This window comes from Cololabis saira, chromosome 12, assembly GCF_033807715.1.
Source record: "Cololabis saira isolate AMF1-May2022 chromosome 12, fColSai1.1, whole genome shotgun sequence".
Lineage (NCBI taxonomy): Eukaryota > Metazoa > Chordata > Actinopteri > Beloniformes > Belonidae > Cololabis > Cololabis saira.
Genome location: NC_084598.1, coordinates 46,637,500 through 46,653,103, shown reverse-complemented (window position 1 = coordinate 46,653,103; position 15,604 = coordinate 46,637,500). Strand labels below are relative to the sequence as shown.

General features: G+C 48.0%; 1 protein-coding gene across 2 annotated transcripts in view; it reads right to left on the bottom strand.

Annotated features, from left to right (window-relative positions):
* Positions 1-3,269: 3,269 nt before the first annotated feature.
* The window catches only part of kif3b (kinesin family member 3B), a 44,453-nt gene continuing 32,118 nt past the window's right edge, over positions 3,270-15,604 (bottom strand). For both annotated transcript variants that reach the window (XM_061736915.1, XM_061736916.1), the window contains 6 exons: positions 12,845-12,967; positions 11,775-11,893; positions 11,231-11,347; positions 9,122-9,227; positions 8,087-8,304; positions 3,270-6,046 (listed from right to left, as the gene is read on the bottom strand). In XM_061736915.1, the coding sequence (XP_061592899.1) occupies positions 5,533-6,046; positions 8,087-8,304; positions 9,122-9,227; positions 11,231-11,347; positions 11,775-11,893; positions 12,845-12,967 (1,197 nt within the window). In that variant the 3' untranslated portion in view covers positions 3,270-5,532. The remainder of the gene's footprint in view (positions 6,047-8,086; positions 8,305-9,121; positions 9,228-11,230; positions 11,348-11,774; positions 11,894-12,844; positions 12,968-15,604) is intronic.

Below are 15,604 nucleotides of genomic sequence, written 5' to 3'. Positions count from 1 at the left end.
TTGGTGACTTGAGGTTCGGGAGGACGGTATAGATAAGCTATTGTTACTAAACCTTGTTTGATATGAGTGAAAGTCTGTTGTCAGAATAAAGAAATTGTGAAAAGTAATAGGCAGATCTTGTTTCCTGTATATAAACTTATGAATAAAGAGGCATGTTTGATAGGCATTCACCTTACCAATAGGTAAGACTCGATACTTCAGAAAAAGAGGCGCTGATGGCGCATATCTAGAGGAGTGGGAGATCAATCTCAGAAACCTCTTCTGCAATAAGAGTTACCTCACTGGAAGAACTGAGTTTGTTGCCTTGGGGAACGCCAAATCCAGTATACATAACATCACCTGTGGGGTCCCCCAAGGATCGGTGCTCGGTCCAACCCTTTTCATCCTTTACATCTTTCCTCTTGGTCACATCATTAGGAAGACTCTCTTTTCATTGTTATGCCGATGACACACAACTGTACGTTAAAACTGGTTGCACCTCCTCTGAAACTACACCCTCACCATCTGCACTCTCCATCTGCCTGGAGGAGATAAAGGCGTGGATGAACCACAACTATCTACAGCTAAATAGCTCTAAAACTGAAGCCATTCTCATCGGTACTCCCCACCAGCTACTCTCATCATCCATAACCAGCATCTCCTTCTCTGGCCAAACCATCCCACTTCCCAAAACAGTCACCAATCTGGGTGTCAAGTTCGACCCCCATCTGGCATTTGAATCCCACATCAAACACCTCTGCAAAACCTCCTTTTACCATCTACGAAACATCGTCAAGCTACGCCCATTTCTGACTCTTCAAGACGCAGAAAAACTGGTCCACGCCTTTGTCTCCTCCAGGCTCGACTACTGCAATGCACTCCTCATCGGGATTCCTGGCAAGAGCCTTCAAAAGCTCCAGCTTATTCAAAACAGCACTGCCAGGATCCTGATGAGGGTGTGAAAACATGAACACATCACACCCATCCTCCGTTCCCTCCACTGAACACATCACACCCGTCCTCCGTTCCCTCCACTGGCTTCCCATCCATCACCCAATTGAATATAAAATCTCCCTGCTCACCTACCACTGTGTTCATGGAAATGCAGGACCTCATCTCACCCCAAATCTGCCAAAGAACCCTCCGCTCAGCTGACAAACAAGACCTCCACCCCCCCAGAACAAACACGACCTCCACCCCCCCAGAACATCGGTCATTCCAGGCAGTTAAGGCTCTGGAACTCCTGCCTGACCACCTGAGGCCCCCCAGACCACAGACTGTTTTAAAAAAAACTTAAAAACGTTACTTTTTAAGAAAGCCTATCCCTGATGTCCTGGTCTTTTAGAATGTCCTTGTGCTTTTTTTGCTAATTTAGCTTTTTTATTTTTTTTAATTTTTTTTTTATTTTTATTTCTCTTTTATTTTTATTTTCTATTTTTTCTTTTTTTCTAATCTTTATTGTAAGCGCTTTGAGACTTGTTCTTCAGGTGAAAATGCGCTCTATAAATACAATTTATTATTATTATTATTATTATTATTATAAATACCCGTGTACAAGTGTCCTTAAAATTAAGATGAACAAAATTGTCTTAATGTTACCGACTGCTCACTGAGCGTTGTGCATACCGTTCTTTAGGATATTTATTGTGTTTACCTGGTCACAGGTAAAATGATAGTCACTGCGTAGCAGGGAGCGTCTTCAGGTAGTTGTTAATTTCCTTCATTGTGGAAAGGGAGATCGGTTTTCCATTTGGAGGGAGAACCCTAATCACAGCTGGATACGCAAATGCGTATTTGATCCCCGCCTCCCGGAGCCTTCTGCGCGCGTCTGCAGATTCTTGCAGAAAAGTCCTGGTAAAAAGACACTACCTGACCATCCACCATGACTCTGCCCTTGTTTCTCGCCGCGGTTAAGATCCTCTGTCTGTCAGTGTAGTCGTGAAGCCTCAGCAGGACGGCGCGGGGACTCTTGTCTGCCGGCGGCTCCCGCTGGCGGTCCCACCCGGTGCGCTCGTTCTATCTTCAGCCGCTCCCCTTGCATGTCCACGTTCAAGATCTCAGGGATCCACGCAGCAAAAAACGCGGGTGCGTTTTTGCCTTCAGTGCCTTCTTTCAGTCCAATAATCCTGACGTTTTTTCGTCGACTCTGGTTCTCATAATTCTCCAGCTTTTCCATCATGTTTTTAAGCGTTGACTCCACCGATGTAAGCCGTGGCGCACACGCCGCTGCGTTATCCTCCAGATCGGAGACTCGTTGTTCCACCGTCTCCAGTCTGCCCACCAGCTTGTCTAACTTTTCAGACATCTCTGTGACTGGTTTCAGGATATCAGCGAATTTAGTGTCCAGCATCTTCTCAATATTGCGTGTCACCTGTTGAACCACTGTGCCTTCGGTAGTGATGCCGGCGGAGTCTTCTCCGGGCTCGGTGCAGGATTCAGGCTCTGTATCATCGCCTGGGTTAGCTGCCGCTTCGCTAGCCGTCGACCTGATGCTCTTTTTCCTATTTTCTCTTTTTTTGGGCATAGTGAAAAAGTTTTCCAATGAAATGTTCCACGTCTATGTCGATTTAAAGATAGTTTAACCACAGTTTGAGCATCGGGAAAAACCAGAGATATTGTTTAATTTAAATCCAGCGAGGGGACCAAAAGCAGCACGTCTATCCTCCTCGGTGCATCACGTGACCCCCCACCTCTGTACATTTTAATATCTGAAATCTTGTGCTCCCTCTTGGCCAGGACACCCTTGCAAAAGAGATTTTTAATCTCAATGTGTTTCTTTTCCTGGTTAAATAAAGGTTAAAAAAAATAAAAATACTTGCGTATAAAGCCCAAAACGGCTCAGCTCCGCAATATTTGCAAGACCTGATAGAGCCTTATGTTCCTGGCAGAGCTGTCCGCTCTCAGAGTGCAGGTTTACTCGTAGTTCCTAGAGAGAAATGTAGATTTGGAGGGCGGGCGTTCTGTTCCTGGTCCAGGTCCTGGTCCTGACCAGGACCTGATCCAGGTCCAGGTCCAGGTTTCTTCCTCCTAAAGGGGAGTTTTTCTTGCCACTGTTTGGCTTAAGGTTTTTCTCCCACTAAGGGAGTTTTTACCTGTCATTGTTTATGTAATAATTGCTCGGGGGTTTATGTTTATGTTTATGTTTATGTTCTGGAAAGATCCTGGTTTGTTGTATTAGACGCTATACAAATAAAATTGAATTGAATTGAATAGAATAATGTTTGTTTGTGATGAGACTGAATAAAGAATTTCAATCGATCCAGGCAGAAACAGAAAACACAAACTCTGAATCAACTGAATCAACTTTAATTAAAGAAACTAAACAGACGACCAGAACCGGCAGAACCGGCTCCGGTCCAACAGAACCGTTGGTCCAACAGGAAGTCGGTCCAACAGGAAGTCGGTCCAACAGGAAGTCGGTCCAACAGGAAGTTGTTCCAACAGGAAGTTGTTCCAACAGGAAGTTGGTCCAACAGGAAGTTGGTCCAACAGGAAGTTGGTCCAACAGGAAGTTGGTCCAACAGGAAGTGGGTCCAACAGGAAGTTCAGATCCAGTGATGTGCTCGTACGGTCCGTGACTCGTGCACGTCGTGCTCGGAGACGCAAACAATAAAGTCTCAACATTAAATTACAGCGCTGGAAAAAATAAGACTATTTCAAAGAACCAAAGAATATAAAAATTATATCTAAATCTGTTTATATAAAAAAAGATTGCAATAAATTATTTTTTTTTCCTTATTTGATTATTTCCTTAAACATTTGTAAAAGTGACTAAAGATTACCGTCAACGTGTTTCTAATATTCAGTAACCGACGGCGACGGATCCCCGAGCAGGTGAGGAAGGAGGCGGGGCTAACGGGGCGGGGCTAATGGAGGCGGGGCTAACGGGGCGGGGCTAATGGAGGCGTGGCTAATGGGGGCGTGGCTACCGTCGCCATGGAAACAAGCCCGGCAGCAGAGGGTGGAGCGGAGGATTCTTCTCATCTCCCGCTTCTTCTCCTTCACGTGGCAGTTACAATCTCCCAGAATGCAGTGCAGCGAGGGGGCGGAGCTTTTCCCAGCATGCCAAGCTACAGGTGACGTTAAGTTCTGACCCGAGGCCGTCGGAACCAGAACCAGAACCGGGACGTGAGCGGGTTTGTGGGGAGTTTAGCTCCTATAATGGAATAACGTCTGAAAATGTAATAAAATCTGCACTTAACTCAAACAAAAATGTAATAAAACCCAATTTTGTAATAACATTTTTACCAATAATGTAAAACATTATTACATTATTGGGAATTTATTACATTTTCAGGTGGGTCTTTTTTTTTCCAAAACTGATAATGTAATACTTGACAAATAATGTAATATATTGGTTCATTTTCAGTCCAGACTTCTACATTTTGTGTTTTAAGAATCTAATAATTTTATAAACGCTGGATTTGAAACACCAGAATGACTATTGGGTTAAATTGCAGACTTTGAGTTCCATGTAATAAATTCCCAATAAGGTTTTACATTATCAGTAAAAATGTTATTACAATATCTGTCAGGATATTTTATTATATTACTGGTGAAGTTCTTACATTATTGGGTTTTATTACATTATACGGAGGATTATTAGGACCATGGAGGAGAAAAAATATTTAAGAGGGAGATTTTTTTTCATTGTGAACTTCGAGAAAAAAGTTGAAATGTCGAGATTAATGTTGAAATACAATTTCAAGAATAAAGTCGAAATTTCGTGAATAAAGTTGAAATACATTTAGACTTTTTTCTCAAAATTGTATTTCAACATTAATCTCGACATTTCGACTTTTTTCGATAAATGCACAATAAAAGAAAAATCTCCCTCTCTTAAATATTTATCTCCTTTAGGAGGGATTAAATATTTATCTCCTTTAGGAGGGATTAAATATTTATCTCCTTTAGGAGGGTTAGGGTAGGGTTAGGGTTAGGGTTAGGGTTAGGATAGGGTTAGGGTTAGGATAGGGTTAGGGTAGGGTTAGGGTTAGGGTAGGGTTAGGTTAGGGTTAGGGTTAGGATAGGGTTAGGGTTAGGGTTAGGGTAGGGTTAGGGTTAGGATAGGGTTAGGGTTAGGGTTAGGATAGGGTTAGGGTAGGGTTAGGGTAGGGTTAGGGTTAGGATAGGGTTAGGGTTAGGTTAGGGTTAGGGTTAGGATAGGGTTAGGGTTAGGGTTAGGGTAGGGTTAGGGTTAGGATAGGGTTAGGGTTAGGGTTAGGATAGGGTTAGGGTTAGGGTAGGGTTAGGGTTAGGGTTAGGATAGGGTTAGGGTTAGGGTTAGGTTAGGGGTTAGGGTTAGGGGTTAGGGTTAGGGGTTAGGGTTGGGTTAGGGTTAGGGGTTAGGGAGGGTTAGGGTTAGGGTTAGGGTTAGGGAGGGTTAGGGTTAGGGGTTAGGGTTAGGTTAGGGTTAGGGTTAGGGTTAGGGTTAGGGAGGACGGCCCTGATTCCTGATTCTCCCCCGTACGTGTTGAGTTTAGTGTAAACTTTATTCCATTTCCAGGTTTATTCCGTTCAGGAAGAACCTGCAGGAGAGTTCATGCCGGGACGTTACAGTTCGGACCTAGAAAGCAGCGTTAGAGTCTTCAGGGGGACGGGGCCACACCTTTCCCCCCGGGGGGCACAGGGGCCCGGGCTGGACCTGGGGGCCCCGGGGGGACCAGGGGGCCCGGGCTGGTCCTGGGGGCCCCGGGGGGACCAGGGGGCCCCAGGGGGACCTGGGGGCCCCGGGGGGACCAGGGGGCCCCGGGGGGACCAGGGGGCCCCGGGGGGACCTGGGGGACCTGGGGGCCCCGGGGGGCCCTGGGGGCCCCAGGGGGACCTGGGGGACCTGGGGGGCCCTGGGGGCCCGGGCTGGTCCTGGGGGTCCCGGGGGGACCAGGGGCCCGGGCTGGACCTGGGGGCCCCGGGCTGGACCTGGGGGCCCCAGGGGGACCTGGGGGCCCGGGGGGACCGGGTCACTTGGGCACCAGGCCCCGGGCCCGGGGGTACAGCGGGGTTCCGGGGCTGGACGGTCCTAACCCGGACGGGGGGGGTGCTGGACTTCTTGGCGGTCCGGGGTCTCCTGGGGGGACAGAGAGACGAGAGGGGGGACAGAGAGACGAGAGGGGGGACAGAGAGACGAGAGGGGGGACAGAGAGGGGGGACAGAGAGACGAGAGGGGGGACAGAGAGACGAGAGGGGGGACAGAGAGACGAGAGGGGGGACAGAGAGACGAGAGGGGGGACAGAGAGACGAGAGGGGGGACAGAGAGACGAGAGGGGGGACAGAGAGGGGGGACAGGGGGACAGAGAGGGGGGACAGAGAGACGAGAGGGGGGACAGAGAGACGAGAGGGGGGACAGAGAGACGAGAGGGGGGACAGAGAGACGAGAGGGGGGACAGAGAGACGAGAGGGGGGACAGAGAGACGAGAGGGGGGACAGAGAGACGAGAGGGGGGACAGAGAGGGGGGACAGGGAGACGAGAGGGGGGACAGGGAGACGAGAGGGGGGACAGAGACGAGAGGGGGGACAGAGAGACGAGAGGGGGGACAGAGAGACGAGAGGGGGGACAGAGAGACGAGAGGGGGGACAGAGAGACCAGAGGGGGGACAGAGAGGGGGGACAGAGAGACGAGAGGGGGGACAGAGAGACGAGAGGGGGGACAGAGAGACGAGAGGGGGGACAGAGAGACGAGAGGGGGGACAGAGAGACGAGAGGGGGGACAGAGGGACGAGACAGAGAGACGAGAGGGGGGACAGAGAGACGAGAGGGGGGACAGGGTTAAATCTCCTCTTACATTTATAAGGTGAGCATGAATCAATCTTTTTTATCATGTAAAATTGTATGTATTTATTTACTTTTATTTATTTAATTTTACTTGTTAAATTAGAAAGAAAAAAGTCAAATCATACATAGAGAAACTATTCAGTTACTTGTCTGAAACTGAAGATCATAATGCAAACCTGACATTTACTTTTAGTTCAGTTTGTGGAAAATGGTTGGCCTGGCTTTCTCTTTAAAACTTAAACAGTTATAAAGCATTACAAACTGTAACAATAGGACAAACACACAGCATTGTTTTGTATTTTGTGTTCAAATAAAAGACAATTTTTTCCAGTCATATTTTCCTCATTCAAGGTTGTTAAAAAAATACTGCTATAATATCGTATCGTTATCGTGACCTCAGTATCGTGTATCGTATCGTATCGTGAGATTAGTGTATCGTTACACCCCTACTAGTCACCAAGGTGCATTCTGGGACGCGGCGGCCATGTTGGCAGCCTCGTGAGTGTAAACAAACAGCAGTGTGGTAGCACAAAGTGAACAGACGGAACGCAAAAAACATGTTAAAATGTCGGAAAGGAAATGGAATTTACCGGGAACCTTAAACAAGGAAGCCAGGGAGCGGAATATGGAGAAAATAATGATTATTAACGGTCTGGATCCATGTGAAGCGAGAGTTTGGCAGCTGCTTTGGTAAATGTTTGACTCGCCATGTGTTTCAATAAATTTGTATAATAGTACAACATACAGTACATGTTTTGTATCCCTCTTACTTCTCTCTTCTTTTTTTTGACTGCTATATTATGCTGAAGAGGCTCCGAGGCGTGAGCAATATTTTTGTTTTCCTCGTGAGATTATTTTTTTCCTCTGCAGCTACAAATAGAGTTAATATTTTTTCCTCAACAAACTAGTTTTATCTGCAGATTGGGGTTAATCGCACCGCAGAGAGCTGGCCAGCTACTGCGTTTATCTGGAGAAGTGGGGAATAAAACCAGACCCCGGTCTGTGTGAGTGTTTGTTTGTGTTTACTGTGGAACGTTATGTTTGGTCGTTACAGCCGCGATCCAAGCGAGCCGACGAGCAGCTAAGCTAGCAGCTAAGCTAGCAGCTAAGCTAGCAGCTAAACTAGCAGCTAAGCTAGCAGCTAATCTAGCTTCCAACATGGCGGATCCACCAAATGATGATGTCAAGACGACCGAGCCCTGTAGGAGTGAGACGCCTCACTCTGTTGGAAAAACACGTTTGGCGACAATTTTGATTATGGATTTTTGTCGTCGACGAATCGTTGCAGCCCCCCCCCCCCCTCCCCCTCAGAACCTGCACCAGGACCTGGTCTTACCCGGACTTGGGTCTCCTGTTCCCGGCCCCGGAGGGCAGCCCCGGGCCCCCTGGGCCCCCCCCGGGGCTGTAGAACCCCGAGGCGTCCACCTGGATCTCGTCCTCGTCCCGGAGAGCGTCCTCCAGGGCCGCCGCCACCGTGGGGGCGATAACGGGCTCCTGGTACTCCTGGGTGGTCCTGGAGGGGGGGTCCAGGTGCAGGTCCAGCAGGTTCTCCGCCTGGGGGGGGACAGAGAGAGGGGGGGGGGACAGGACCGGAATAAAACGGTGGAAACACCGAGATGACAGGAGGAACAATTACACACACACACATATACATATATATATACATATATATATATATATATATATATATATATATATATATATATATATATATATATACACATATATATATATATATATGTATATATATATATATATATATATACATATATACATATATATATATATATATATATATATATATATATATATATATATATATATATATATATATATATCCTCACACTTTGCTTCCAATTGTTGCTGTTTGCGCAAATTGTGAATGAGCACTTTGGTCAGATTGATTTCATGATCCTCGTTTTGCGCAATTCTTGACTCTGCTTCATCCATTCTTTTCTTAAGATCTCCAACACAATCTTTTAGGTCGTTGATGTCCTTGGTCAATGTTGCAAAATTTCCAGCAGTTTCTGTGCGGAATCCTTTGATTTCTTTAAGTATTTCTGTTAATCCCACCGCGCCTTCCTCCACCTCCTCGTCAGAGTGATTTTCCACAGGTGAATTGTTTGTGGCCAGTCTTGATTGTTGTCTCGTATCTCTGTTCTTTCCCATATTTCTCTCTTTTTTACTGCAATAAAGTTCACTGTCCAAATGCTTTGAAGCAGTTTAAGTTTCCTTTTGATGTGGTCTCGATTTTCCGAGTTTTTCCAAGATTTAAAGTTGGTTGTTTGTGCGTGTTCTGTCTCTCACTGCTTACCGGCAGCCATCTTTTTTTTTTATATACATACATACATATACATATACACACACATACCTTGTACCGGGTCCCAGGTTTCTCCATCATGGCCAGCTGAGCGTGGTGACTGAGGGGTCTCCGGTAGCTGACGGCTGAGACGGGTCTGGACATCATCTGGTGCTGGCTGGAACACACACACATCACCATGGTAACAGAGACATCACCATGGTAACAGAGACATCACCATGGTAACACACAACCAACACGTATGGAGCTAGAACAGTCTCATAATTCGCAAATGCACAGAACAATTCACACGTGCGTAGGACAAGATATACAAATGTATTTTTGATGCACACACAAATATAACCTATACGCACGCACGCACGAAAAACGCACGCACGAAAAAAACGCCTGCACGAAACGCACGCACGAAAAAAACGCACGCACGGAAAAACACACGCACGAAACACACGCACGAAAAAACGCCTGCACGAAACGCACGCACGAAAAAACGCACGCACGGAAAAACGCACGCACGAAACACACGCAGGAAAAAACGCACGCCTGCACAAAAAAACGCACGCACGAAAAAAACGCCTGCACGAAACACACGCACGGAAAAACGCACGCACGAAACACACGCACGAAAAAAAGCACGCCTGCACAAAAAAACGCACGCACGAAAAAACGCCTGCACGAAACGCACGCACGGAAAAACGCACGGCCGCACGAGAAAACGCTATTTTGAATTAATCGTGTCATTTTGGCGAAATTTATGCCATTCCTTCGGCCGTTAATACGGCCCGAACCGTAACGTGCACCCAGGTGTATTATACATCAAAATGTGCGTCTCCATCCTGCGACACCACGCATTACTTTTCTCTTTCAAAAGTGTTACCGTGGCGACGCTAGATCCCAAAAAGCGTGCTCCCCTTCATGTGATTGGTCCATATTTGATAGTTCTCCAAAAGTCACCATATTTTGCACGCAAGCCAGGCCTGGCGATAAATGTGATATTTCATGGTTTGCATTAATGGGCGTGGCCTAACGGCTCAACAGCGCCCCCTAGAAAACTTTTCTCTGTCATAACTTTTGAATGGTTTGACATAAAGAGTCGTGGGTGGTGTCATGGGACTCTGTATTGAGTCCTTGACCTTCATTGGCCTGAATTAGCCCCGCCCCTTCTTCTGATTGGTTGTCCCTTTTTTCTGCTATAACTTTTGAATGGTTTGACATAGGAAGTCGTGGGTGGTGTCATTTCTGATATGCTTATGGGGGCGGTGGCCGTGAGTGCGAGGGCCCGTTCATCGCTGCTTGCAGCTTTAATTATTATTATTATTATTATTATTATTATTATTACTCACAGCTACTCACTCCTCCATGCGGGTGATTGACAGCTACGGGGGTGATTGACAGCTATGAGGGTGATTGACAGCTACGAGGGTGATTGATTGACAGCTATGAGGGTGATTGACAGCTATGAGGGTGATTGATTGACAGCTATGAGGGTGATTGATTGACAGCTATGAGGGTGATTGATTGACAGCTATGAGGGTGATTGACAGCTATGAGGGTGATTGACAGCTATGAGGGTGATTGATTGACAGCTATGAGGGTGATTGACAGCTATGAGGGTGATTGACAGCTATGAGGGTGATTGACAGCTATGAGGGTGATTGACAGCTATGAGGGTGATTGACAGCTATGAGGGTGATTGACAGCTATGAGGGTGATTGACAGCTATGAGGGTGATTGACAGCTATGAGGGTGATTGACAGCTATGAGGGTGATTGACAGCTACGAGGGTGATTGACAGCTACGAGGGTGATTGACAGCTATGAGGGTGATTGATTGACAGCTGAGGGTGATTGATTGACAGCTATGAGGGTGATTGACAGCTATGAGGGCGATTGACAGCTATGAGGGTGATTGACAGATATGAGGGTGATTGACAGCTATGAGGGTGATTGACAGCTATGAGGGCGATTGACAGCTATGAGGGTGATTGACAGATATGAGGGTGATTGACAGCTATGAGGGTGATTGACAGCTATGAGGGTGATTGACAGCTATGAGGGCGATTGACAGCTATGAGGGTGATTGACAGCTATGAGGGTGATTGATTGACAGCTATGAGGGTGATTGATTGACAGCTATGAGGGTGATTGATTGACAGATACTCACTCCTCCATGCGGGTCAGGGGCTTCAGTTTCCAACAATCGTCCTCCTCTTCAAACACGGCCCGGTGAACCATCTTGTTCTTTTCCTCCGACGGGATGAAGTTCTCGATGATCAGGTGCCTGAAGAGAGAGGAGGTTTAGGGACCGGGACCAGGACCAGGTCCAGGTCCAGGACCAGGACCAGGACCAGGACCAGGACCAGGACCAGGACCAGGCCCGGGTCCAGGACCAGGTCCAGGTCCAGGTCCAGGTCCAGCAGGCCCAGGACCGGGACCAGGACCAGCAGGTCCAGGACCAGGACCAGGACCAGCAGGTCCAGGACCAGGACCGGGACCAGGACCAGCAGGTCCAGGACCAGGACCAGGACCAGGACCAGCAGGTCCAGGACCAGGAGGGACCAGGTCCAGGACCTGGACCAGGACCAGGACCAGGACCAGGACCAGGACCAGGACCGGGACCAGGACCAGGTCCAGGTCCAGGTCCAGGTCCAGCAGGCCCAGGACCGGGACCAGGACCAGCAGGTCCAGGACCAGGAAGGTCCACCTACTTGAGTTTGAGGTCTCTGGTGAGCTCGTTCTGGATCTGCTCGTGTTCCTGCCGCTGGTTACTGTTCTCCGTCTGCGTGTCCTGGATCTCAGACTTCACCGCCTGCAGCTTGGAGAACAGCTGGGGAGGAGAGGAAACAACCGGTTACCACGGTTACCACGGTTATCACTGTTCTGGAGAACAGCTGGGGAGGAGAGGAAACAACCGGTTACCACGGTTATCACGGTTATCACTGTTCTGGAGAACAGCTGGGGAGGAGAGGAAACAACCGGTTACCACGGTTACCACGGTTATCACTGTTCTGGAGAACAGCTGGGGAGGAGAGGAAACAACCGGTTACCACGGTTACCGGGACGGAGAGGAGAAGAAGAACATCAACGTCTCACAATCACAATCAGCTGGAGAGGAGAAACAACCCGGTTACCACGGTTACCGGGACGGAACCGGGGACCTGTGGATCTTTTCATTTAGAAAAACATCAACGCTTCCATTGTTCTGTCTGGAATTTAGATTATTTAAAAAGATAACGTTCCTTTCTTTCAGACATTTGACCAACAAATATTATTTCAAAGCAAGTGTTATTTAATCTGTTTAAAACAAACATAAAAATCTGGTTTGTGTCGTTCAGTTGATTTTCTAAAAAATACGGGGAATTAATTCTCCAATTAGATTAAAACAACACGAGTGACTATGCTGACCACTGAGTTTCTGGGACACGACATTATTAATTAACAATTATCCTCAGGTCACGTGTTTATCAAATGTTGGAAATCTACACTGGATTCTGTGCGTCTCACCCTTCTCCTCCTCTTCCCTTCTCTTCTTCTCCATTTCTATTTTTATTTATTATAAATATCTCATATCTATCATGTTTGTCCATCGTTCCTGTAGTTTCTTGTTCCCCTTTTTTCTCTTTTGTGCATGTTTGCAGGCCGGAGCCTCAGGAGCTGCTGGCCTGTGTTCCTGGTCCCCCCCCCATCCCCCCATCCCCGGTCATCCCGCTGCTGCTTCCACCTGCCTGTATATAATAATTATTATTAATTTTAATAATTCCATCATTCCAGCTCGTACCTTCTTGAGCTTCTTGGTCTTCACGTCGACCTCCTGCTGCAGAGAACTGTACGTTTCCTTCAGCTCCAGAGTTTCCTCATCACGGTTCTCCATCTGCTGACGCATCTCCCGCTCCCGCCGTTTCTGGAACCACAGGTGAGGTTACCTGGTTAGCTGGTTACCTGGTACAGGTGAGGTTACCTGGTACAGGTGAGGTTACCTGGTACAGGTGAGGTTACCTGTTACCTGGTACAGGTGAGGTTACCTGTTACCTGGTACAGGTGAGGTTACCTGTTACCTGGTACAGGTGAGGTTACCTGTTTACCTGGTACAGGTGAGGTTACCTGGTACAGGTGAGGTTACCTGTTACCTGGTACAGGTGAGGTTACCTGTTACCTGGTACAGGTGAGGTTACCTGTTTACCTGGTACAGGTGAGGTTACCTGTTACCTGGTACAGGTGAGGTTACCTGTTACCTGGTACAGGTGAGGTTACCTGTTACCTGGTACAGGTGAGGTTACCTGGTTACCTGTTACAGGTGAGGTTACCTGTTACCTGGTACAGGTGAGGTTACCTGTTACCTGGTACAGGTGAGGTTACCTGGTACAGGTGAGGTTACCTGTTACCTGGTACAGGTGAGGTTACCTGTTTACCTGGTACAGGTGAGGTTACCTGTTACCTGGTACAGGTGAGGTTACCTGTTACCTGGTACAGGTGAGGTTACCTGTTACCTGGTACAGGTGAGGTTACCTGGTTACCTGTTACAGGTGAGGTTACCTGGTTACCTGGTACAGGTGAGGTTACCTGGTACCTGGTACAGGTGAGGTTACCTGTTACCTGGTACAGGTGAGGTTACCTGGTTACCTGTTACAGGTGAGGTTACCTGTTACCTGGTACAGGTGAGGTTACCTGGTTACCTGTTACAGGTGAGGTTACCTGTTACCTGGTACAGGTGAGGTTACCTGTTTACCTGGTACAGGTGAGGTTACCTGGTACAGGTGAGGTTACCTGTTACAGGTGAGGTTACCTGTTACCTGGTACAGGTGAGGTTACCTGTTACCTGGTACAGGTGAGGTTACCTGTTACAGGTGAGGTTACCTGTTACCTGGTACAGGTGAGGTTACCTGTTACCTGGTACAGGTGAGGTTACCTGTTACCTGGTACAGGTGAGTTTACCTGGTACCTGGTACAGGTGAGGTTACCTGTTACCTGGTACAGGTGAGGTTACCTGTTACCTGGTACAGGTGAGTTACCTGGTACAGGTGAGGTTACCTGGTTACCTGGTACAGGTGAGTTACCTGGTACAGGTGAGGTTACCTGGTTACCTGGTACAGGTGAGGTTACCTGTTACCTGGTACAGGTGAGGTTACCTGGTACAGGTGAGGTTACCTGGTACAGGTGAGGTTACCTGTTACCTGGTACAGGTGAGGTTACCTGGTACAGGTGAGGTTACCTGGTACAGGTGAGGTTACCTGGTTACCTGGTACAGGTGAGGTTACCTGTTACCTGGTACAGGTGAGGTTACCTGGTTACCTGGTACAGGTGAGGTTACCTGGTTACCTGGTACAGGTGAGGTTACCTGGTTACCTGGTACAGGTGAGGTTACCTGGTACAGGTGAGGTTACCTGGTACAGGTGAGGTTACCTGTTACAGGTGAGGTTACCTGTTACCTGGTACAGGTGAGGTTACCTGTTACCTGGTACAGGTGAGGTTACCTGTTACAGGTGAGGTTACCTGTTACCTGGTACAGGTGAGGTTACCTGTTACCTGGTACAGGTGAGGTTACCTGTTACCTGGTACAGGTGAGTTTACCTGGTACCTGGTACAGGTGAGGTTACCTGTTACCTGGTACAGGTGAGGTTACCTGTTACCTGGTACAGGTGAGTTACCTGGTACAGGTGAGGTTACCTGGTTACCTGGTACAGGTGAGTTACCTGGTACAGGTGAGGTTACCTGGTTACCTGGTACAGGTGAGGTTACCTGTTACCTGGTACAGGTGAGGTTACCTGGTACAGGTGAGGTTACCTGGTACAGGTGAGGTTACCTGTTACCTGGTACAGGTGAGGTTACCTGTTACCTGGTACAGGTGAGGTTACCTGGTACAGGTGAGGTTACCTGGTACAGGTGAGGTTACCTGGTTACCTGGTACAGGTGAGGTTACCTGTTACCTGGTACAGGTGAGGTTACCTGGTTACCTGGTACAGGTGAGGTTACCTGGTTACCTGGTACAGGTGAGGTTACCTGGTTACCTGGTACAGGTGAGGTTACCTGGTACAGGTGAGGTTACCTGGTTACCTGGTACAGGTGAGGTTACCTGGTTACCTGGTACAGGTGAGGTTACCTGTTACCTGGTACAGGTGAGGTTACCTGGTTACCTGGTACAGGTGAGGTTACCTGTTACAGGTGAGGTTACCTGGTACAGGTGAGGTTACCTGGTACAGGTGAGGTTACCTGTTACCTGGTACAGGTGAGGTTACCTGTTACCTGGTACAGGTGAGGTTACCTGGTACAGGTGAGGTTACCTGGTTACCTGGTACAGGTGAGGTTACCTGTTACCTGGTACAGGTGAGGTTACCTGGTTACCTGGTACAGGTGAGGTTACCTGGTTACCTGGTACAGGTGAGGTTACCTGGTTACCTGGTACAGGTGAGGTTACCTGTTACCTGGTACAGGTGAGGTTACCTGGTACAGGTGAGTTTACCTGGTACAGGTGAGGTTACCTGTTACCTGGTACAGGTGAGGTTACCTGTTACCTGGTACAGGTGAGGTTACCTGGTACAGG